Raw genomic sequence first — 24,166 nt, 5'->3', positions numbered from 1 at the left:
TTTGCTACATATAAACACTTGTTTCATTTATTGATTTTTGTTAGTGTCAATCTCTTATTTTCGTTATAAATATTAAAATCGCCAAACCGCACCTTTAATTTTGGTTTTAAAAGTGGCAATTTCAAAAAATTATTTTATAAAACTGCCAACGTCAATGCAATTAAAAAAAATAAAATCATACTGTAAAAATCCCTAATAAACTTATAATAAAAACATTGAGTTTTTTTCAATATATTTGTTCAACACTATTCTCAACCTACCTCAATTATGGGGCATGTTGATGTGGTGTTGCTTTTTTTGAAGAGGAATTGATGTGTGGTTTTTTTGAAAAATATGCTGTGAGCATTCCGTTTTTACTCCCAGAATTTTAGAGTATAGAAACTACCCACATTATTCATAGAAACTAGCCGGCTCAGGATTTTTCTGGTTGGGCTGGCTTAAGCATCTCAAAAGTAGTCGGCCCATTAAGACTCCTGGATTAAATAAAAATGGACCAATCATGAAGTGTAAGAAGGCCTGCTGCTTCATGCTTGATGGAATGGCAATCCATAACTTGTGGTTAAATTGATAGAATGGGAACTCTTTAAGTTATAAGATAAGTACTTAATAACTAAATTTATTTTATAAATATTATATAAAATAATTCAAATTATTTTTATGTCATTAGTATAATGACTCAAAATCCAGTATTCTTTTATTATGATGATTCTTTATCAGTTTTAGTAACCAATTGATTAATTATGAATGTAAAATTTAATATTAATAATTAATAAAGTTCCGCAAGAAAAAAGAGAACGAAAACTCATATTTCTTTATATATAATATTATATTATTAAGGTTACGGGATGTAAAATATATACAATATATATATATATAAATAAATAAGAACTTTTTTTTTTCTTTTGTATGTCTCTCTAATATGTTTTATCTCTCTAAATTTTAACTGTCTAACATATTATATATATATATATTAATTTTGAAAGAATATAATATAACAAAAAGTTACATTTTATGTTATAAAACTATTTAAATATTGGGTCAATATTACTTTATTTTATATACAGATGAAGTGATAAACTCCCAAAAAAATGGAAGAAGAAAGGAGAGAAGTGAGGAGGGAGGGAGGTGGTAAATGAGAATAAACAGAAAGCTGAGGGTCCAAAGAGGAAATTCTGATCTACCCCAATAAATTTGATTGATTGTCCACCAGCTGTAACAATAATTAATTAAAAAAAAAAAACAACATTTCCCCCAAAATAGAAGCTGCTCCACCCCCCAAAGCACACTACAGTTTCTAGAGAGAGAAAAACACTACAAATCCTCTCATTCTCTTCTCTCTTTCTCTCTCACACACCACACACACACTTCACGCACCACAATCTCAACTCTCCACCTCACCAATCACAGAGACCCCACAAATCTCTCCCCCTTCCCTTAAACCTCAAACCCTCCATAAATCTCTCTCAAATTTCCCCTTGAGCAATGCCAGCTTCCTCCTCAGGTAACTCTCTCTAAACCCCTAATTCTAATTTTTCTTTACCCGCATATGCGCATGCCTACTGCTGATTTGTTAATAGACGAATCGAGTTTGACGAATCCTGGTCTTTTTATGCGTTAATTGCTCAACGGTTTGGTGGAATTGTGCTAAACCTTGATACGTTATATGTGGACGCAACCCCTTTGTGAAATTGAATTTGAGGGCTTTGATTGTAATATGTAGAAAGTTTGCGGAAGGTGCCCGTTTGTGAAATTGAAGCTCGACTTCTTTGATTTTTGTTGTTATTGGGGGGAATGTATGGGGCCATTTGTTAAATTTGGCATCGAAATAGGTTTTTATGTATAACAGATGTAGCTCACAAAACTATTGCTGACATAGCCTGCGACACGATTTATGTTTCAAAATTTTCAAACTTTGAATTCCCTTTAGTTGCACGGGATACACTGAGATTACAGTAATATTTTTGTTAAAAGGAACTTTTGTTTTCAGCCCTAGTTTTATTTGTGAAGCTAACCTTTAAAGGCTACATTTTTGGTGTGTTTGTTGACTTTTCCCTCTCTTTTCCCTCTTGTTAAGAAGCAAGAGCAAGGTGGAGGAAGCGGAAAAGAGATCAGTCAGCTGCGCGCAAATCTAAGCTGAAAGAACATGAGAATGATGACATATTCGAGGACAATGAGGATGATGACGACCCCGATCTGGACCCGCCACAAACCCACCTGGAAGCTGAAGATGGTCACCCCAATCATAGCATGGATAGGACGAACCAGATAATGGGAGAGAGAGAGAGTGAAAAGTTGGTTGGTGGTGGAGTAAAAATTTGTGAGTTTCCAATTGCAATTAGGAGGGAGGTTAATAGGCCTCACTCATCAGTCTTTCAAATTGTGGAAGCTGAGAGGGCTGCACGAAATGGGGATAGCAGAGGTGAGGGGCAAGGTGGGGTGGCAGTGTTGGAGAACATTTCTTATGGGCAGCTGCAGGCGCTTTCTGCTGTGCCGCGTGATAGTCCAGCTCTTTTAGGAGTTCCCACTGAGGAGACTGCAAGCGGCAGCGGGGGTGGGTCATATGTCATCACGCCACCCAGGATAATTGCAGGCCATGGTGTTACTAAAAGGCTTGGGAGTGCAGGCCGTGTTCATGTTGTCCCAGTACATTCAGGTGACTCCAGCTACCTATTTTGAGCCATTTTTTTTCTTCTATTATTGTTATTGGAAACTAAGTTAATAGATGTGCTATTTATAGTTTTGGCAATTGAAGCAACGTAAGAAATAACGTGCACATCTTTCTGAAATCTGAAACAGAGAAGTGCTGGAGATCTCTTTTAGTTGATAGGACATGGGTCCTTCAAATGATGCTTTTTATGATGCTATATCTTAAACATTATGTGATACCAAATTTTCCATTGTTTGAAATTCCTACTATTGCATGTATAGCGATTAGTGTAGCCTGTTATTGTGTGTTTATTCCATTACATAATTATGCAAGTTTGTACTGTTTTGTGGAAAGTTAGTTTACTATGTATCTTTCAGTTGGTTGCAAATTCTATCACATATGTCCAAAAGTGCCAATTTAGATGTATTATGCAGATGGAAGATCTGGAGCTTATGTATTTGACTTGTTATTCTTTCTCTAGCTGCTACTTGGTCTTTTTGATTCTATTGTTATGCTTTATGTGGACATCTCGTATTCTTGCATTATGCTAGGTTTTCTGAAACGGGAACTGTACCTTATTGGCTTCTTGGTTTTGACTTTCTTTCTTTTCTAAACAGACTGGTTCTCTCCAAATTCAGTGCATAGATTGGAGAGGCAAGTGGTGCCACACTTCTTCTCTGGGAAGTCTGCAGAACATACTCCTGAAAAATACATGGAGTGTCGGAATTTTTTTGTTGCGAAGTATATGGAGAACCCAGAAAAGCACTTATCAGTTGCCGACTGTCAGGGGCTAGTAGCAGGTATTGACATTGATGATTTAACTCGAATTGTGAGGTTTCTGGATCACTGGGGGATTATCAACTATTGTGCAACTCCACTTAAGCTTGAGCCTCAGAAGGACGGGACGTACTTGTGTGAGGACTCAAATAGTGAACTTCATGTGCCTTCCGCTGCTTTGAAATCTATTGATAGCTTAATCAAGTTTGATAAGCCAAAATGTAGGCTCAAGGCAGCCGATGTTTATCCAGAACTTGCATGTCAGCGTGACCAGGACTCTGACTTTGATAGTACTATCAGAGAGCAGTTATCTGAGCATCGATGCAATTGTTGTTCCCGATCTATCCCTACTGTGTACTATCAATCACAGAAAGAGGTAACCTCTGTAGTTTAGAGTTTTAGCTCTTTTCTTTATTAACTTTTATCAATGTCTGTGTCTTAGCTCTTGGCATTTAATTCATCATGTTTATGAGAATTCTTTTAAATTTTGTCCTCATTTCGTCATCTATTTTTCTGTCATTCCTTATTGCTGGTGCTTACATTCCGTTGCTCGGCATGCTGTAATCTATCTATCCAGAAATTATGTCATACATCCTATTGCTTTTAAAACCAAATACCTTAAAGTCACATTTGAAAATTAAAACTTTTTCTTTTTCGTTCCTGGATTTATGCCATGAGATCATATCCAGGATGGTTAGCTTTTGCTGTCAATGGGAATAACTGCTTGTGGATTTTGTAAAGGTGATAAGAATATTACATAGGCGTATGTATTCCCACAGCTCCGAACCTGCAAGGAATTATTGGCAGGGTAACTTTGAAAGCTATAAATCAGTCAACCGATGTCGTGGGAAGTTACCATGTTTAAGATATTGCTCAAGTTCTGTCAATCATCAGCCTTTTTCAGCACTATTCAGAATTCGAATACTTGGAATTTTATTTATTTCAAAAGCCAAAGAAAACTCAGGATACAATGTAACTCCAATAATATACTGCCATACTGTTGTTCACGATCTCTGGCACAACAATGAACTCCTGTTTTCTGTAATAGTAACTTTATATGTTTTCTGGGGTAATATGCACTCGACATGATTGACATATTACATGCTAGGATGCTTTCCTTGAACTCAAACTGCCAACAGTTTTTGCTGCAGGGTTAAGTATTTATGCCACAATGTATTTCCAAGCTATGAAGTTGCATTTTATGGATGAGCGGTGCATAGAACATGACAACTATGTGTAATATTCATTAATTACGTGGTCACATGAATGACAACTAGATAGCATGTAGCAGCCAAAGCTATTCATGACTTTAGCCTAGCCTGGCACATAGCTTGTACTTGAATCTATAAATATCTCTCTCTGAGCAGTTTCTGGGACTTCCGCAAGAAAAACTTGCATTTAATTTCCTTTAGGTTCTGTTAATCATTTATTCTGATTTCTGGAAGTAGGGTATATTTCCTCTCCTGTCATTGCAGCCAAATGACTTTGTACCGACATGTGAGCTTTTATTGCTTTGAGGTGATGACTGTTGACTCATACATGATGGGCACAACCAAATCTTCATAGCTTTGGGGCCATGAAACACCAATAGATAATGCTGTATATGGCTAACCCTTAACTCTCACAGATTGATGTGCGATTGTGTTTGGATTGCTTTAATGAGGGAGGATTTGTTGCTGGTCATTCTAGCCTGGATTTTATGAAGGACAATTCCATGAAAGATTATGGAGATGTGGATGGTGATAGTTGGAGTGACCAGGAAACGTTACTGCTGCTCGAGGGAATGCAGCTGTACAATGAAAACTGGAACAAAATTGCAGAGCATGTTGGCTCAAAGTCAAAAGCACAGTGCATCCTTCATTTTGTCCGTCTTCCTCTGGATGGTGTTCCATTGGACAAAATTGATGTTCCAAGCACATCTGGTTCGTCGGATTGGTGGAGCCATGAAAATCATGAAAGATCAGAGCCAAATTCAAATGGTTGATCTTATTATCCAGATCCTTTCATTTTTCTGAATATTGAGAAAGTTCGATGAATTTACGTTGGCATTTCATTGTGATGCAGGACTCAATTTGCAAGGGGATGATTCAGAAAGCAAATTTCCTTTCTTAAATTCTGGAAATCCAGTTATGCATCTGGTATTGTTTCTCCTTTGCAGTGAAGCTATTTTTTCTGTTTCTCCACAGCCAGTTTCTCTCTTTCTAGCTGCATGAGGGGGTAGTATTCCTCTTTGTCCTGCACGGCATTTCTAGCCATTCTTGTCTGTTTACTGAATCACTTATGCTTTAAAAGAGATTGGGGATTATTTCCTCCACTTCTTCCCCTTCCCTGGCTAAACATTTTTCAGTTTTATTTCTTTGCCTGCTTGGGGTTTGAAGGGTCCTCGGTTAATTCAACTTACGTTTTTGCTAAACAACCCTAAAAGGAAAGAGGTAGGTATATTTTGTGCGGTTCCTCATGCATATGTTCCTTTGCTTTCTTCGCCACCTCCTGTGGCACAGTTGAGGTCAGCATGCAGGGTGAGAAAATGAAAGCTTTCACTTGCTTTATCAGAACATTCCAAGTTTTTCATGTGATACTTTCCTTTTGTAAATGTGTAAGATTCTGCCTAGAATTGTTTTTTGGAAATAATACAGCTGGATGTTACTGTTCACACTTCAGACTGGAGCTCCTCTTTCTCTCTCTTTCATTCTGAAGCTCTTGAGTTCTCATACTACTTGTATCCACACATATTATTAAAGTCCACCTGCTGTTCTTTACAGGTAGCTTTTCTTGCTTCCGCACTGGGGCCAAGAGTGGCTGCTGCCTGTGCCCATGCATCCTTGGCTTCATTATCTAAGGATAGTGACAAGGAAGGGAATCCTAATGCAGAGATGACAAATTCTAGTAGAAAAGGTATAGCGTAGATTTAGTCACATTCTTGTGATTCCTTCTTTTAACATGGTTGAGTGGCATTCACTGAAGGTCCTTGGAGCCAACATGATGCTGAAGGTGTTCCATTATCAGCTGAGAAAGTGAATGCTGCTGCCAAAGATGGACTTGTTGCTGCAGCCATGAAGGCAAAGCTTTTTGCTGATCATGAAGAGCGTGAAATCCAGCGGTTGTCTGCTAATATAATAAATCATCAGGTACTATCATTGTCATCCATAGGCTGAATAGAATCTTTTGGGTGCATCTTCGTGAGAATTTTTGGCTGAGTTGTGTGTATGTGGTGCAGTCTTATAAACTATATTTTTTTAATAATTATTAATCCTTCTTCCTCATGGATTCTGTGGATGCTAATACATGGGATGGAAATTTCTTGTGTAGTGGTACATGCAAGAGTGTTTAAACAGGAAATGGTGACATTCTATTACGAAAGCTAAGCACTGTAGTTGGGAATATTATTTTCTTTGATTGTTAGCTGGGATAACTGAGTTCAAACTCTAGCTGGAAATTGGAAATATTTTGTTGCTGGGTCATTTTGGAATCTAAACAGTAAAAAGAAACAGCTTTGTCTTGCTTCATTGCCTTCTCCTCTATCTTTTGCTTCTATCATGGTACCAGTGTTGTAGCATTTGCTGCTTTATTTCTCTTTTGTACATTAGAACCTAAGATGTGCAAATTAACAGCTCGGTCACTTGACTGCAATACCAAGTCCAAACCCCACGCCCTCATTTCTGCTTCCACTTGCTTAAAACATAAAGACTAGCATAGGTTGAGCAATTGATGGCCACTATCCCCCGGAAGCCCTCCTATCATCTTACCTTCTGCTACAACAACATCAATAACATTTTTTAGATTGCTTTATTCTCTCTGCACCAATAATTTAAATTCTTTTGGCTTCTCTTTTACCATTATTGGGTTAAGATCTTAAATGCTTAAATTCTATAAATGGTCTGAAGTTAGCTAAGGATGAGCTGCATAGTATTCTATTTGTGTTACCATCACATTTCTTCACCTCATATGTGATAATGTGGGTAAATTGCATGGAGGTACCTAATACCCTGATCTTGTAGTATTATCCTGTTTAAGGTGTATTCTGCTCATAAAGCAAAAAAATTATCGTATTATGAGTATTAAAGTTTGAAGATGCAATTTAATGTCTTAACAAATTTTGTTCATTGTCCACTCTTCTTTCAGTTGAAGAGGTTAGAGCTGAAGCTGAAGCAGTTTGCAGAAGTTGAGACCTTGTTGATGAGAGAATGTGAACAGATGGAAAGGGCAAGACAAAGGATTGCTTCTGAGCGGGCTCTCATGATGTCGGCACAGTTTGTATCCGCTGGAGTGTCTCGACCAATGGGCCTACCAGGTGTTGGTAATGCTATTGTAAATAATACTCCAGGGAATAGCAGGCAGCAAGTTTCAGGCTCTCCACAGACGTTTGCTTCTGGGTATGGCAATAACCAACCCGTTCATCCTCACATGTCACTGATGCAACAACAGGGAATGTATGGTCTTGGTCCAAGGTTGCCCCTTTCAGCAATACATCCATCCTCGTCAGCCTCTAATACTATGTATAGCCCTACATCAAATTCCCAGCCTTCTCTTGGTCATCCGATGCTCAGACCCGTATCTGGGACTAAATCTGGTTTAGGTTAATCAAAGCACAATCCAACATTTGAATTTGCTTGGATCAACTTGTTGAGCTTTGGTGTACTGTATGGAAAGAGTCAAAAGTGAAGGGATGATGACATCTCCTTGAATCATTGGTTTTATTTTGACATGCATGCTTGGTATGGTGGTGGGTTAACTAGGGTGACCTGATGCAGCTTGGATGTGCAGACCTGACTTCCTCTGCAGAGAATGGATCAATTGCTTGGTTGCTTAAGGCGGCTTTCTTCAATGTTAAGACGTTCTGCTAATTTTATTGTGACCATTACTAATCAGACAAGGCAAAAAGTGGGATTTTAGGAATGTACTATTGAGCTGTACAGATAATGAAAAAATGCAGGAGACAGGAATCAATTTAATTGCATCTGATGGGCTTTGAAGATGTCTTAATCTTTCGGTATATCCTTTGGCGTGGAAAATCTTGCACTAACTAGCATGTCTTTAAGCTCTTTCTTCATTCTGATGGCAACTTGAGCACATTTAGATTGCTGGATTTTCCCGAGATTACGTAAGAAGTTGATGTGAACTGCAAAGTCAATGCTTGACTTTTGAGTAAATGAATGGCAGGCAAGTTATACTAAGTGATAATTTCATACGTTCTCATAATTGTGTGATTAATTTACCGTTAAGTAGTTATTCACACTGGTCAACTGCAAGAAATCCATTTAATCAGAGAGGGGGTGGAGGCGGCTGGGGGAACATGAAATTATTCATTCAGACAAGACACGAATACAAAATCAATAATTGGTAGGATTGCTATCAGCCGAACGTATAAACCAATGCAAAGCAGTTACAGAAACAAAACAAACTAGTTCTTCATGACTTGGAACTTTTGAACCTTAAATTCAACAAAGTTGCAAAGGAGATCCAGAGAATACGCCAGCTATTCGGAATCCGCTCCTAAAAATATAGCTTAGAAAGGTGAAAATGTATGCATATTTCAATTTTCATATTTCTTTTTCTTCTTTGACTTTCTTTCCTGAGAATGCTCCAAAGATCCAGTAGAGGTAATGGCACTGTTTCCTTTTCCTGAACCCTGGGCTGAATGATCGGTGTATCTAATCTGCTGCTCATCCACATTCCTTCTCTTTCGAGGTTTTGAGGACTTCAGATACCCAGAAACTGAACTCTTCATTCTGCTACTTGGTGTGGAATAACCACTAACCGCTTGAGAGTTTCTAGGCTTAGTATTACAGCTAGGAGTTGCCAAACGATGACCTGACATGGTTGAGGCAGCTGTTGAAGACCGCTGAGACTGAATCAAGTTAAGGTTATTGCGTATTTGAAGTTCACTTGGATCTGGGTAATGAATCAGAGAAATGCGCCTGGAGATCTTCCCAGCTGTTGTCATACAAAGAGTAATGTGAAAACCAATTTTCCTGAAACCTCCCACTACATCACTAGGGAGGAATAACTTACACAACAAAAGTATGAAAATCAAGCACACATGCAAATTTCACTAGATTGAGTAGTAAAGACATGTCAATGACTCAATAAGTAACATCTCTTTATAAATAAGGAAGTCTTATATAGTTTGAATTCATGTAAACGTCCTAAAATATTTAACCTGCCAAGTTATGGCAGAAGCAAATTACTAAAAATAGTGAATTGGCTCCAGAATTCCATCGAGCATCTACTTCTGATGGAAAGTGGCATCAAGGATAGGGAAGGTCTAAACTTTCACAAGAAATGATCAAAAGAACTAGAGGCTCACCTTTAGCATTTTTGCTCATCTATTTCTTGATTTAATCTGATTTGTGTGTATATGATTAGGGCTTCATGTCGGACTAGCAATTGCCAGAAGATAATTACCACTGATCTTAATCGAATATCAGCAACTAGAAAAAGGAAAAAAGTAAAGCCTACAAGTAATTCCAGAAATAGATACCAATTTTTGCTTCTGATGCTGACGAGAAGAAGACTGCAGCTTCTGGACCTTGGGGTTTGAAACTAACCACTTCATATGATTTACCTGCGAGAGTGAGTTAATACTAAAACAGTGAACATGCAGATACTACCACTGACTGCATACAACCAATCACATAAGAGCTCACGCCAAATTACCAGAAGACCCCTCAAAGGTGCCGATCTGTCCATCACCGTGAAGGTTCAGAGAAACACTGCAGCCCATCGAAATCAGGAGGCTGCAATAAATAACAGGTCAATGATTATATCCCTGAAAGCCCATTGAGAGGGGTCAATAAAAATAAGGCTACCCGAAGTCCATGTCAAAATAGATTTCAGCGTTCGATTCCAGGAGACAGAGAGAATGGAAATAAAGCATGCGACTAGATTTGAAAACTCTGCAGGTCAAATCAAATCATTCTTTCGCAAGAAATAAATATCAATGCCACCAAAGATTTATATCCTCCATTTCAAATTAGTTAGTCCAGGAAAAGATGGTATCCTTCGAAAGCCTACTTGATTAATGGGCCACTGAATAAGCCATAGCTCAGTTGAGTCCGTTAAGTTGAGATCAACAAGAGGATCCTTTCTATCCTCCACAAACCCTGCTGGTGGCTGGTAAGATGGCTCGACGGAAACATCCATATCTATCAAAATTCAACCTACTGGTAAGACATGCTATCAATGCAGCAAAGAACCGAAGAAATACCAGAACAAGGGAAAAAATCGCACAAAAACTGGGAAAAGTAGATACAAAAAATCAAGCATAAACCCACTTATAAGAGAATACATACAGCTTATTCATGACTATAGTAAACATTATTTTCATATGAATGTATACACATCCATATTCCGGACGAACATTGACAAAAAACATAAAAACAAAAAAGTAACATGAAACCCTCAATCCAGAAAAAAGAAAAAAAGAAGAAATAACAGAGAAGGGAAAAAAAACCCAGGAAATTTGATTTCTAATAATAAAATAAGCTTCTACAAGCTACAAACATATCCAGCAGTAACCAAGAGGAGAAGGAAAATTTGAAGCTTTCTATCTCATCACACACTAAACATATATAGAGATTACGTAAATCCATGCGTTTTCGTTTTCCTTTGTCATGTGTACACAAAATAGATTGCTGTAAGGTAATAGGAAACCAAGAGATGAAAAGTAAAATCATATGAGCCCACATGTATTTAGGTTTTTCTCGAGAATACAGCTAACAAAATCAGCAGAAATTCGAGCACCTAAGAGTGAGAGTGAAGCGGACGTAACAACGAGAACGGAGGAACAAATAGACAGAGGGGTGGCAAGTCCAACGACGTTTAGAACCTCCTTTAACCCGGACGCCGTCGTATTACTCTGTCGCTACAATTTTAGTTTTACACCCAACTATTAATAAGTACGCGAAAAGAATACAAATATACGCCCATTAAATTATTAAAGGGTACAAAGATATAAGCCCAAGAATGGAGCATTTAATCTAAATATGTACTACTCACCTACTTTAATTATCAAAATTGAGGTCCATAATTTTAAGATTATAGGCTGAAAACTATAAATATATGAGATGCTATTTTATTTTAATAATAGCCGTCGTCTTATTTTAATAATTATTGATTGAATATAATTATATGATATAGATGATTAATATATAATTATTGATTGTTGATAGATATAGATATTTTATTATAAATAAATTTATTTATAAAATAATAGCATATACTAATTAATGAAAAGGAAAGTTTAATAGATTATAGATGTTACTTTTCAGGGTAAATTACAACACTCTCTCCGGATATTGTCCATAATTATAAATATCCCATTATTGTGTGACAAATTACAATTCTATCCTAAAATTACAATTATCCTAACAAATATATTCTATAATTAGGTAACACAAATAAATACTTGTTAGGATGTTTCTTTGTTTAAAAGAATATTTGTAATTTTTTAAATAACGAGAATAATTATAACAAATTTTATAAGAGTCCGTTATAATTTATCTACTTTTTATTGAAGAAGAAGTTGCAAGTTTTATTCAAGAAAATGTCAAGGAAAAACATCATTACTCATCTCAGCTATGCTTTGTTCTGTTCCTTCTCCTGATCTTCTCTCCTAAAAGCTGAGATTCGCATAGTAATGGACACTCTTCCTGCTGCATTCTTCTATTACAAATTGATAAAAAAAAGTAGTTGCACAATCAACTTCAACATCTCATTAAACTAAGATTAGAGTCAAATAGTTTACATATTGTAACTGAAAAGAAAAAAAAAATGAATTTTCTCCAACATCAGGGAACCACTGCCTATAACCACAAGCAGCAAGGAGTGTACAAGTTTTATGGTTTCTTCAAGTGCATCACTTCTCCTGCGTAGCCGGATGTATGGTTTCCGACACATCTCTTCAAATGGCTTGATCCTTTCCTTCATCGACACCTGAAGTGGAAACAAACCTTCCTTTCTCTTTCAGAGCTATCAGAAGGAGGAAAGCTAATCATCTTTAAAACAATGGAAACACAATAATGCACACATAAAAAGTACCTAGTACGGACTGCGCGAGTTTACCTCTTTTCTCACATCTCTGGAACTTTCTTTTTCGTCTTCTGTGACCCACTGTTTTGCCGAATCCCGTTCATTTGAATCTTGATTCTAGTCCTGACCTGCAGAATACCACAAGCGAAGGTTAAAGATTCATCTCAGTGATGATATGTTTTTTCATGTTGTGCCCTTGTAGCTTTAGTAACTATTATCTCATTGAAACATTTAGTAAAACTAAGAGGAGAATAGCAGCAAACCCCAATATCTAGCAGAAGTTAACTTAGAGATAATTCAAGTACAGGAATTCTTTCCGTTCCCATTAACTGAAGGGATCTCTCTATGTGCCACACTCAAAACAAACAATAAACTTACACATTTGATTAATCATAAAACCTAATTGGTTGAACCTCATGGCCGCACCTTTAATGGAGGATATTTACAATATGTTAAAGCTCTTCTAATCATATGACTGAGTGGTTGATGTCTTAAAAGCCAACTGCATGCCTCAGAGACTGATATTCAACTTCAACCACCCCCCCCACACTTATCTAGTCTCATGGTTGGTTTCACCTTCATTACTTGACTAATCCGACTCCCAATAGCGCCTTCAATGTCCCTACACAAGTTTTCGTTGAGCAAATCCATCTTTCCTGCTGACTGTAACGCATTACAAACTAACTTATAAGTATACTCTCTAGGAACTGATCCTCCCACAACCAACTCCACCAGAAAATCCCTTGCCTCTGCTACTCTTCCCACTTCACAGAGGGCATGAATTATCGGGGTATAAGAACTCGAAGTGGGCACCCCATGACTCCTCTCTTGCATCTTCTTCAACATCTCAATAGCCTTGTCAACCTCATTGACGGCGCTATAGTACCTAATGAATGAATTATAAGTAATTTTATTGGGTATACATCCCCTTTTAGCCATATCATCAAACAACTCCAATGCCCTCCCGATCCTATTAGTCTTGCAACAACCATTGATCAAACAATTATAAGTCACCACATCCGGAACAAACCCTTTGAAAAGCATTAGCCGGAACAAATGATTTGCCTCCCACAGCCGTCTCCTGATGGCCTTCCTAGAACCAGTCTCCAATGCGTACCTACAATAAGAACTAATCAAAATTGTGTAAGTAAACACGTCCGGTGGGCATCTAAACCCCGGCAACTCCATTTGGTCGAACAAGAACTTAGCTTTCTTGAAAAACCCAACTCTACAAAGCGCGTAAATCACATTATTATAAGCACAAACATCAGGCTTGCAGTGAAACTGCTTCATCCTATAAAATGCAGCCAATGCTTCATTCACCAAACCCTCCTCTCCCAGAGCCTTAATCAAGCAAGTCATAGTAGCAGTGGTCACAAGATTGCATTTTTCATACCTTCTCGACATATTCTTCAAGAAATCCCAGAATAAATTCATTCTATTACCCTTGACTAAAACGAGAGCCATCTCTTTACAGGTCTGCTCGTTGTGTTGAAACCCAAAATTCGTTTCGACCCAATAGTAGAACTCAAGTGCTTTTTCGAGTCCAAGATTCAATCTTTTGGGGTCTCTATGAGCTGCAGGGCCAAGAATCAGAGAACCCTTTTGATATTTAATTGTTTCTTGTTTGAGGTTTCTCTGCTTGAGTGGAGAGCGATGGCGGAAGGATCTTTGACGACCAATGGATCTTGGGGATTGAAAGAGGTATAAAGGGATTGATCTTAGGACTTGAATGACAGTTTCTGAAGTCCAAATGAAATTGTGGTGCGGCGGAGAGATGGCATTGAAAGGTCTGTTTTGGATAATCGCCCCCAGCACTTGGCCGACAAGGTGGTTGCTTTGGGTGGAGAACCGGCGGAGGAATGGTGGCGATACGAACATTGATAAAACGAGAGGAGGAGCAAAGAGAAAAATTGCTCTTCCTGTAGCAGCTGGGAGACGAGTTCTGTTTTCACTTTTGTTTTGGCCTTTTTAGTTATTTTTCCTCTTTTTCTGTCTCATGACATAACAAAAAAAAAAAAAAAACCTTTTCGTAATAAATTGAGATAATTATATTGCATATTTTATTTACACAAATAACCTATTTAAATAATTACATATATATTTTTTATAAATATCGATATTATTTACATAAGTCATTCATATTTTTAAAAAATTGTATGCTTCACACAAAACATTGATATTACTACGCAAACTATTATATTTTCTAATTGTCAATTATAATTATAAAAAAATAAAATAATTAGTATAAGTAAATTATAAATTAAGAAGTAAAAATTAATTATCTCTGATATTTTCTTAAAGTGAATGCATCAAGTACAAGATGAAATCTGCGATTACACCATATTAAGAGGCTTTACATCCGCAGCGTTGTTGACCCAACCAAGTCCAAGTCAATCTGAATTGATCCAATCTAGGCCCAATAATACTAAAGCCTATTACAGATCAGTTCATGTTCTAGATATCCATTAATTAAAAAGCCCATTACCAATCAATCTGCCATATGTCGACGGCGACAGATCCCACTCAATCAGGGCGTCAACATCACGTGCAGACCCTCACGGTCAAGAGTCAAATAAGTCAAAACATTCTGAGTGCAGTCAGCGGGCGGCTGCTCAATGCTATGAGACGCGGAATTGTGGGGCGAGACCAGCTTTGACCGATTTCCAGTTATAGTGTACATCTGGGTCCCCAACTTCCTTTTCCCCTTGTTGACCGGCCCGTAAATATGGATGGTTACGTACATGTTTTGAAGTGGAAGGCTGCCAAATCCAAGTTAGGAACCTGTATTAACACCATAGAGGTATTAAAACTAAAATTTATACATAATTAAAAATATAAAAAAGATATATAACTATGATCGTTATTTGAGTGAATAACATAATTCACGATCTATATTATATGTGCATTGAATTAAAATAGTATGAAATGGCTAAACACTATGACATTTTTGACAAATAATTGTGTGAATGGACCTCCTACCCCATACACGTTATTTGAGTTATTCTTTTTTAGTTAAAAATCAGGAAGCAATAATAATTCATGATCAAGACAAAATAAAAATCATCATTGTTGATCTCAGGTTTTATTAGTAATATAATTATACAAGTCTCTATTATGGCACTCCAAATTCTAAATATGACATCCTAGCTACCTATGTATATAGATATATATTTGATGTGAGGCTGTCCTAGCATTACGTGCTTCTCCTACATACCTTTGGCAAGAATTTTGACTTGTCGGCACACCAAGACAACTAGTCACAACACAAAGGACCCGGTTTCATTATTGCCCTAAAGACTCTAACACTACCAAGAAAACTGTCACAAGCAAAATGGCGTCGCATTCACATTGCATATCAACCCAAACACTCTTCCTTAATTTAATCCCCTACTACCTTCTACAATAAAACTTTTACTTTTACACGCAATTAATTATAGGTGTGTGTATATATATGGATCATCCCTTCCAATCTACATCACAATTAAATTAACTTGAAATATTTTTACCATACAAATACTTAAATTTACGACTAATAAATAGGTTTTCATAACCATTGAATTCTTGGGCTATTATATATTCATCCCATTTATTACAAAATTATTATTAAAAGTTTCGTGAATTACAAAAATTCTTACTTTTAAGTTTTTGGTTAGATTTTTTTTTTTTTTTTTGATGAAAATAGACAAGTGATCGGAGAATCAATGGTTATGTAAGATAGTGGTTTGGTCGAGAACTAGCAAGTGGAGAATTGTTGCATTAATGTTGTATTGTCGTGTGGTTGTGTGACATTTAAGACATGAAATGGGCACGTAATTTATTGAATGAAATGTCAACTATATGGATAACATGGTAATGAATTTTTTAACATGACACTATATATATATTGTATCGAGGGTGATGATACAGAAACATTATCCGTAGCAAGGGATCATACATTGATTCTCTCTTTCTTGTCTTGTCAATATATATAAATTAATGCATAAAGGAAATGTGTTGTTAAAGTCCCATGAATTAAATTCATGATAATAAATATATAAGTATATCTGAATGTGTATGTATGTAGATGTAGAATCTTTGTCCATAATTCCGACATCATATTCATTTATTTATACACATGTTGAGCTGCATGCACTGTAATTAAATAAAAAATGAATTTTCTTTTTGAAACAAAACTTTTTTTTATTAACTTTTACGATATTTATATCAAGTAAAAGTGATAAATTAGTATTTTTTATATAAATTAATTATAATATTAATATCAAACATCTAAAAACTAATCTAATAAAACTCGTTTTAATAATAATAATAATTAAGGTTTAGATTTTAAAATTATTTATTTAGTAAAAAAGTTTGAGTTTAATTAAATTATATTATATACTTATATCTACTTTTATAATAGTAATGTCTAATTGTATATTTTCTTGATTAATATATTAAATAATGTAAATTGATTGCTTTTTATAAAAGAAAGGTAAATCTTGACAGGCATCTATACTTTTCCTTTTTTGATTCTTTTGAAAACGTACGGTTAGTTAATCTATGACCTTTAAGATTGTCCGCCTCATTACATTAAACTAATAACACCAACGACTTTTTTCCAAGATTTTGTCATACTAAATTTTCAAAAGAATTGATTCCAATGTATCTTTTAATTAATATATTTATTAATTATCAATCCTTTTCAAATTCAGCGACCATTTCCGATTCCTCATTCATGGAATAAATTAATTACCAGAAGAAACATGCATCCTACGACCTACGTTTCCTAGGAAATTAATTTCAAGCAAGGAGAAAATACAACAAGGTCCGTGAAGAGAGAGAAAAATAAAATTAATATCTTTCATCTCCGTTAGAAAAGACAATTATCGTTGTTGGGAAAATTTTAATCCAAATTGAATCTGATCGGACGTCAATTAATTATATGAGAAATACAATATAGTATTTAATTCAATTCATGTGGGATGTCAATTTAATTCAAAGGAATAAGTATTTAAAATTTATTTTATTTACATGTAAAGTTTTAAATGTAAAAATCTTACCGGCGTGGTCAAATATTATGGCTCACGAACAACGATTATTGCTGGTTGGTTATTCTAAGGAGTGGAGGTTAATGATGTCTCTTTCTTGCAACAATATTTGAATTTCTCTTGCCTACCTATCATCATCATTTATGAACTAATGCTGACCATTATGCAATACTTTTAATTAACAACTTTACATAAAAGAACATATATAATACTTTTATATTATAAATAATAAGAAGTAATTCACAATTACGTGCGATCGTAATAAATATTTGCAATTATTTTAATTACGTACTACATAAATAAATCGAAATATAGTTGCATTTTTCTTAAAATTTTGTATTTCAAAAGCAAATAATTAACCTTAATATAATTGGACAAGAGGAATTTATATTTATTAATGGAACAGTGTCCAAAATAAGGGAGAAGAACAATGCGTGACAACTTTCGAAAGGAGTACATATATGTTTTTATGTAATAAACCTTTCTTTCCTCAGAGTTTTGAGGGGACCAAACATTGAGAGAATAAGGTAATAAATAAATGTTCATCCATCAAGCCCAATTAATTATGCTAAAATTATATATAATGCATCACCATGAATGATGTTTACACAAAACCAATCTTGGACTATATTCCAATTCTATATTAAACAAATGTTTGACCCATAATTTGTTGCATCACTCAAATACTTATGTTGTTATGTGTTTCACTCGTTAGTTATTTATTTATGACATAAGTGGTCACACTAGAATCGTAAAATTGTAATTGATGGCTTTACTTTTTATTTCGTGTTTGATGATTACTACGCATTTTCGTCCGCTCCAGGAGGAGTTGGTCGGCAAATGAAGTTTCGCAGCAGTACTAGTAAATAGTAATGGTTGGTGCTTTTCAGGTCCATTTTATTTGGACGAAAATGTCATTAAATATGTGAGTTTTATTTTGTGTTTATTTTAATAAATGTGAAATATTACTGGTGTTGTGGAGTGGCTTGAAATTAAGACAAAAGCGAAAACAGACAAAATAAAAGGGACCCAATAGAGGAAGCGCGTGTGCCACAAGAGCAATGGGGCTATGGTGAGTCTGTGAGAACGAACGTGTGTCACTTGTATTCATCATTTTCAAAACGTGCTTGCTTCTCTACGCTGTATTTTCTCTTATATATACTCTCCATCTCCATGCCCAATTTCACCTGCGACCTCATTTCTCACTTCTTCACACTTCCGACATTTGGAGTCAAATTCGTGTCTGTATTCCTAGTTCATGCACTGAAGAACAACCGTCTCAAGAAGCACTACTGCTTATAATTGGTTTCTAGGAAAGGAAAATCAAGATGAGTGAGAGCGCAGGATCAAGGCAAGCCCACAACCAGGTGTTTGATATCTCCGTCAATGTGCCTAATCAGGGTGGCTCCAAGTGTTTCGACGACGACGGCCGTCTCAAAAGAAGTGGTATTTTAACAACAACAAACTTACTTGAGCTTCATTTTTCTTGATTTTTGTGTGTGTTGAGTTATGGTATTTGAGTGTGTGGTGTGTTTTCTTGATAGGAACTCTATGGACGGCGAGTGCCCACATAATAACTGCTGTGATTGGGTCTGGAGTTCTGTCCTTGGCTTGGGCCACGGCCCAGTTGGGTTGGGTTGCTGGTCCCTCTGTCATGTTCATGTTCTCCATCGTCACCTATTACACTTCTACGCTTCTCGCGGCATGTTACCGCTCCGGCGACCCGGATACCGGCAAGAGGAACTACACTTACATGGATGCTGTGCGGGCCAACTTAGGTGAATTTTCCTTAATAATTTTGAGATGACCCTGTCTGTCATGTTCTTTTTGGTGACAAGTAGTGAAATAGACGGTGGTGTTGTTCTTGAATTTCTTTCAGGTGGGTTCCAGGTTAAGCTGTGTGGGGCAATTCAGTACTTGAATCTTTTTGGAGTTGCTATTGGCTACACCATTGCGTCATCTATAAGCATGATGTGAGTACACATAGATTTTGAGTATCGTAAGTTTCTGTTTTTTGCTCAGTTCAGTATAGATTTATACTCATTTGTTGATTTATGGAACAGGGCAATTGAGAGGTCAAATTGCTTCCATTCAAAAGGAGATGACAGCCCTTGTAGAGTTTCAAGCAATCCTTACATGATTGCTTTTGGTGTTGTGGAAATAATTTTGTCCCAAATCCCAGATTTTGACCAGATATGGTGGCTCTCAATTGTTGCTGCAGTTATGTCTTTCACTTACTCCACCATTGGTTTAGGCCTAGGAATTGCTAAAGTTGCAGGTACAGAAATAAAGAAAGAAAGAATCCTTTATGTTCTTTTCTTTTCCTTAACAGATTTCTTGATTTTGGATTGTTTAAATGAAACCTGATTTTATGGCTTTAAATCTCTACAGAAAATGGAAAAATCATGGGAAGTCTCACTGGAATAAGTATAGGTAAAGTCACTGAAACACAGAAGATATGGAGAAGCTTCCAAGCTCTTGGGGCCATAGCTTTTGCCTATTCTTACTCCCTTATTCTCATTGAAATTCAGGTATACACTTGTTGTTCTTGTTCTTCTTTTAACCCAAAACCCATAAATATTTCTGATGTGTGAACTGACTTTAATTGGACTTATGTTATTTAAATGACAGGATACTATAAAATCCCCACCATCAGAATACAAGACAATGAAGAAAGCCACCCTTCTAAGTGTAGCAGTAACAACAATTTTCTACATGTCCTGTGGCTGCTTTGGCTATGCAGCATTTGGGGACATGTCCCCAGGAAACCTCCTCACCGGTTTCGGCTTCTACAACCCTTACTGGCTTCTGGACATAGCAAACGTCGCCATTGTGATCCACCTCATTGGTGCATACCAAGTTTTCTGCCAGCCCCTCTTCGCCTTCATTGAGAAAACAGCTCTAGAATGGTTCCCCGACAGCAAATTCATCACCAAAGAAATCGCGATCCCTATCCCGGGCTTTAGGGCTTACAAGCTCAACCTCTTCAGGCTTGTTTGGAGAACAATCTTCGTGATCGTTACGACCATCATTTCCATGCTGATGCCGTTCTTCAACGACGTTGTTGGGATTTTAGGGGCCTTCGGATTTTGGCCTCTGACGGTATATTTCCCTGTGGAGATGTACATCAAGCAGAAGAGGATTCCCAAATGGAGCACAAGATGGGTGAGCCTCCAAATTCTAAGTGTTGCTTGCTTGGTAATATCAGTTGCTGCTGCCGCTGGTTCATTTGCTGGAGTTGTTTCTGATCTCAAAGTTTACAAGCCTTTCAAGACTAGTTACTGATCATTACTTGAGTACTTTCCAGATTCAGATTGAAAAGAAAGGGAGAAGCAGAAACAAAGATTATTAGAAAATTCATGTTCATAACAAGTAAGGAAAAAGAGTTCATGCATGTATATGTATTAATGTGGGAATCAAGAATGCCATATTTTCCCAATGCAATATGTTCATCTATTTACCTAAATCAGATTAAGAGGGTGTTTGACTAAGCTTATATTCTCTAACATCTTATAAGATGTTTTGAGGTTTTATAGGTCTTAATAAAGTATTTGCCAATATTTTTTTTAAAAGAGCTTATAAGATTTCAAAATAAGAAAAAAAAAATCCTTATCCATGCACTCACACACTCTATGAGTGTTTGCAAGCGTTTTAAAAAAGCACTTTTCAACTTTTGATTTTAAAAAAGCACTTTTAAAGTATTTAGAAAACCAACTTCTACTTCTGAAATAACTAAGAAAAACGCCCTTTAAGTCCTAAATTGCCTGATACTAATATCGACGGCCGTCCACGTCTCAGAGCTGTATCATTCTTACATCAAACTAACAATATCATACTAGTTCTTTTCTTAAGAGAGTAGGTAAAGCAAGAAACTAAAACAACACTAAATGATGTGAACTACTTTGATGAATAGCATTGGCATACCTTAAGCACCATCAAAAGTGTGGTTTTCAATGGATGGGAAAGAAAACTTTCTGTCCAATCCCTCATGTGATCATCCAAACAGCATGCTATGTTTTAGGCTTAACAGCATATCCCCGAAGGTCGTCATGCAACCCAAATCGCTCATCATTTGAGATGTAAAGAGGGAGTTTTGCATTTTAGATAATCACACGTATGTATGTACTTATAACTCTAAATGTGAAGAGTAAATTACGTTGATATTGCAAATATATCATTAAGGTAAATTAGACACTTCTCAAAAATATACTTTTAATTTTGTAAAGAGTAGGTAAGGAGTGTTGGGTTGATTAGATTTGACTTTAATAAGTGTTGATATAATTTACAGTTATATGAATGATGATAATTGTCTCGAGTCTCGAATTCTTGAGGCCTTTCAAGAATTACTCATTTAGGTGGCAAACACCTACAAGTTTTAGAAGCAAATAGACTTCAATATTTATGTGGTGGGATCCACCATATACTGAGAGTTGCACATTTCCACCACCTAATTCTACGAAATTTGTACAAACGACACGTATTAGTAATGAGGGAGTAACATGATCCTCAACAAATAAAATCAACTTTTTTTAAATAAGTGAACCACTTTCTTGAACCAAGTATATATAGTAGCCACAATTACTCTCCTTCTTCCAAATTTAATATAATTATATATAATTTTTTTGTGATTTGAGAAATTATATCTAGCATCTTGAAGTTTGATTCCATCTAATGAATTACTCCATTTGTTAGTTAAAATACACCGAATTTGTTGACATTAATAAAAAAATAAAAAAAAAATCTATCTTTATCCCCAGTTGACTTATTACTGACTTATTGCAGGTTAAATAATTTTTTTTATTATCAAATTACCCTCATACGTCTTCACGCGTTACTGCATGTGAGGATGTATATCTTCACCGTTTAAAGGGTAGTTTAGTCCGAAAAAAATTATTTAACCTACAATAAATCAATAATAAGTCAATTTAGAGTAAATATCAATTTTCATTCACTTTTTCTATTGATATCAGCAAATTCAGTATTTTTTTACTAACGGAGGGACTTATTTGTTAGACGGAAGCAAATTTTAGGGGTACTAGGTGTAATTTTTCAAACTACAGTACAAAGGATCTACATATAATTACACCAAATCTTAGGGAGGGGAGTGTGATTATCCCCATATAGTATTGATAGTGGTATATCATATCTACCCAAAAAAAAATATAAAGAATTCTACAATATTACTAAAATACCACTAGAGCCTCGAGATCCATGTATTCTTCTTTATTGTCTTGAGTCGGGTCGTCCAATCTGACCTGCTCCAACAACTTGCTCTAACGGCCAGGATTTAGACAATAGTTTCTCTGACAGCTCACTGATGTAATGTGGACCAAACAAAGTAAGGTATATGACCCTATTAATACCTTCATTCAACTGCATGTATAGTAGAACAGATCTATTACTTTCTACTATATTTAATTTTAGTTCGAATATAATTATCACGATTTTAAACTGTCATAAATATCAATAGTTGGGACCTCCTAATTAACTTACCGTACGTTTCTCTTCTGATGAACCACATTTACATTTGAATAAATATAACCCCACACGGAAATCGCCATAATCTATTCGAATAAAAGTATAAATTATGAGATAGTGGGTGGGGCTGCTGCTGCTATTCAAGAACGGGTGGAGGAGAAAAGTAGTAATTCAAAATGAAACATCCTTCCTAGAAGAAGCTCAGCCTTTCACATTCACAAATATTAGTAAATACCTTCTTCTTATTTATTATTAAAAATAAATTAAAAACTATAAATAACTTCTTACTAGCCAACTTTTTTGCAGTTTATTAATAAAATTATAATTTAATTATTTTAAAATTTGAAACTTCAAGTATATATATCTGGGAATTTAGAGTAGACTCTTAAATCTATGTATGGGTCACGAGGGGCTGTTTTGCATATTAAATCTGAAAGAAATCCCTGAAAAGATACCACTAAGAAAATTTATACTGCTAGAAGCACTACCCTACTACAAATATTCAGCCCATCTTTTACTTTCTTGTCTTTATTTTTAAAATATAATTCTCAACTCAAATTCAAATAATCATAAGATATTCGCAAATTAATTCCTCAGAGACAAATTTCAAAAAAATATTCAGAGGAAATACTTTGCTTTGCCTCAAGATTGAAAGTTGATAAAATAAAGAGTAAATCACAATGGAGATTTTTGTTATGATTATAAATATTTATTTTTTGTTTGAAAATTATAAACACAAGTAATGGCCGTCTAATTAATATTCACTGCAAGAAAACTTGATATTAGTGACAAACTATCAATTAACAATTTTATAGTTATTATTAAAAATATATATTAAGTAGCAAATAATTTTTATCTTATCACTATATAATTATTAGTGACAAAAATTATCGCTAAACATAATTAGTGACACATCTATGATGACAACTTAGTGACAACTATTGTTTGTTATCACTAAGTCATCACTATACATGAGTCACTAATTGCATTTAGTGACAACTTTATGCACATTTTTATAACTAATTCTTTCTAATAACAAATTTTATAGAACAATTTAATTATTAAAATCATGAAATTCATTATTGTGATAAAATAAATATTCTTGTCACTAAATATATATAGTTAATGATAATACTAAAAATGTCACTTCATTTTCATGTCACTAATGTTCTATTCTTTTGTAGTGATTCTCTCATAAAAACCT

General features: G+C 35.5%; 4 protein-coding genes across 7 annotated transcripts; 2 read left to right on the top strand and 2 right to left on the bottom strand.

The window, feature by feature from the left end:
* Positions 1-1,250: 1,250 nt before the first annotated feature.
* Positions 1,251-8,399, top strand: SWI3C (SWITCH/sucrose nonfermenting 3C). Of its 2 annotated transcripts, none has more exons than XM_020692533.2 (8): positions 1,251-1,501; positions 2,078-2,653; positions 3,265-3,800; positions 5,052-5,403; positions 5,489-5,562; positions 6,187-6,319; positions 6,389-6,552; positions 7,547-8,399. In XM_020692533.2, the coding sequence occupies exons 1-8, from the start codon at positions 1,483-1,485 to the stop codon at positions 8,003-8,005; spliced, it is 2,313 nt and encodes a 770-aa protein (XP_020548192.1). In that variant the 5' UTR covers positions 1,251-1,482; the 3' UTR covers positions 8,006-8,399. The 2 variants fall into 2 exon arrangements, with proteins under 2 accessions (XP_020548192.1, XP_011074832.1); XM_011076530.3 differs by having other exon boundaries at positions 2,075-2,653.
* Positions 8,400-8,747: 348 nt separating this feature from the next.
* On the bottom strand, positions 8,748-11,305 carry LOC105159453 (mediator-associated protein 2). The gene is given in 6 exon segments (XM_088878591.1): positions 8,748-9,358; positions 9,906-9,989; positions 10,082-10,136; positions 10,138-10,161; positions 10,439-10,569; positions 11,168-11,305. Coding segments are annotated over 5 exon segments (693 nt in total). The 5' UTR covers positions 10,568-10,569; positions 11,168-11,305; the 3' UTR covers positions 8,748-8,957.
* An 810-nt stretch (positions 11,306-12,115) lies between these two features.
* Positions 12,116-14,495, bottom strand: LOC105159452 (Pentatricopeptide repeat (PPR) superfamily protein). Of its 3 annotated transcripts, XM_088878187.1 has the most exons (4): positions 13,851-14,495; positions 12,881-13,571; positions 12,488-12,582; positions 12,116-12,394 (listed from the first exon to the last, which is right to left on the bottom strand). In XM_088878187.1, exons 1-2 carry the CDS (start codon positions 14,333-14,335, stop codon positions 12,986-12,988), a joined length of 1,071 nt encoding a protein of 356 aa, XP_088734313.1. In that variant the 5' UTR covers positions 14,336-14,495; the 3' UTR covers positions 12,116-12,394; positions 12,488-12,582; positions 12,881-12,985. The 3 variants fall into 3 exon arrangements, with proteins under 3 accessions (XP_088734313.1, XP_088734312.1, XP_088734311.1); XM_088878186.1 differs by having other exon boundaries at positions 12,833-14,492; XM_088878185.1 differs by having other exon boundaries at positions 12,881-14,491.
* A 4,155-nt stretch (positions 14,496-18,650) lies between these two features.
* Positions 18,651-20,975, top strand: LOC105159451 (amino acid permease 3). Its single transcript, XM_011076523.3, has 6 exons — positions 18,651-18,930; positions 19,029-19,262; positions 19,364-19,457; positions 19,548-19,762; positions 19,876-20,015; positions 20,116-20,975. Exons 1-6 carry the CDS (start codon positions 18,813-18,815, stop codon positions 20,767-20,769), a joined length of 1,455 nt encoding a protein of 484 aa, XP_011074825.1. The 5' UTR covers positions 18,651-18,812; the 3' UTR covers positions 20,770-20,975.
* The last annotated feature ends 3,191 nt before the right edge of the window (positions 20,976-24,166 follow it).

Source organism: Sesamum indicum, linkage group LG3 (assembly GCF_026168435.1).
Source record: "Sesamum indicum cultivar Baizhima isolate 11 linkage group LG3, ASM2616843v1, whole genome shotgun sequence".
Classification (NCBI taxonomy): domain Eukaryota; kingdom Viridiplantae; phylum Streptophyta; class Magnoliopsida; order Lamiales; family Pedaliaceae; genus Sesamum; species Sesamum indicum.
The sequence above is the reverse complement of the archived record's forward strand: the minus strand, read 5'-3'. Positions and strand labels throughout refer to the sequence as shown.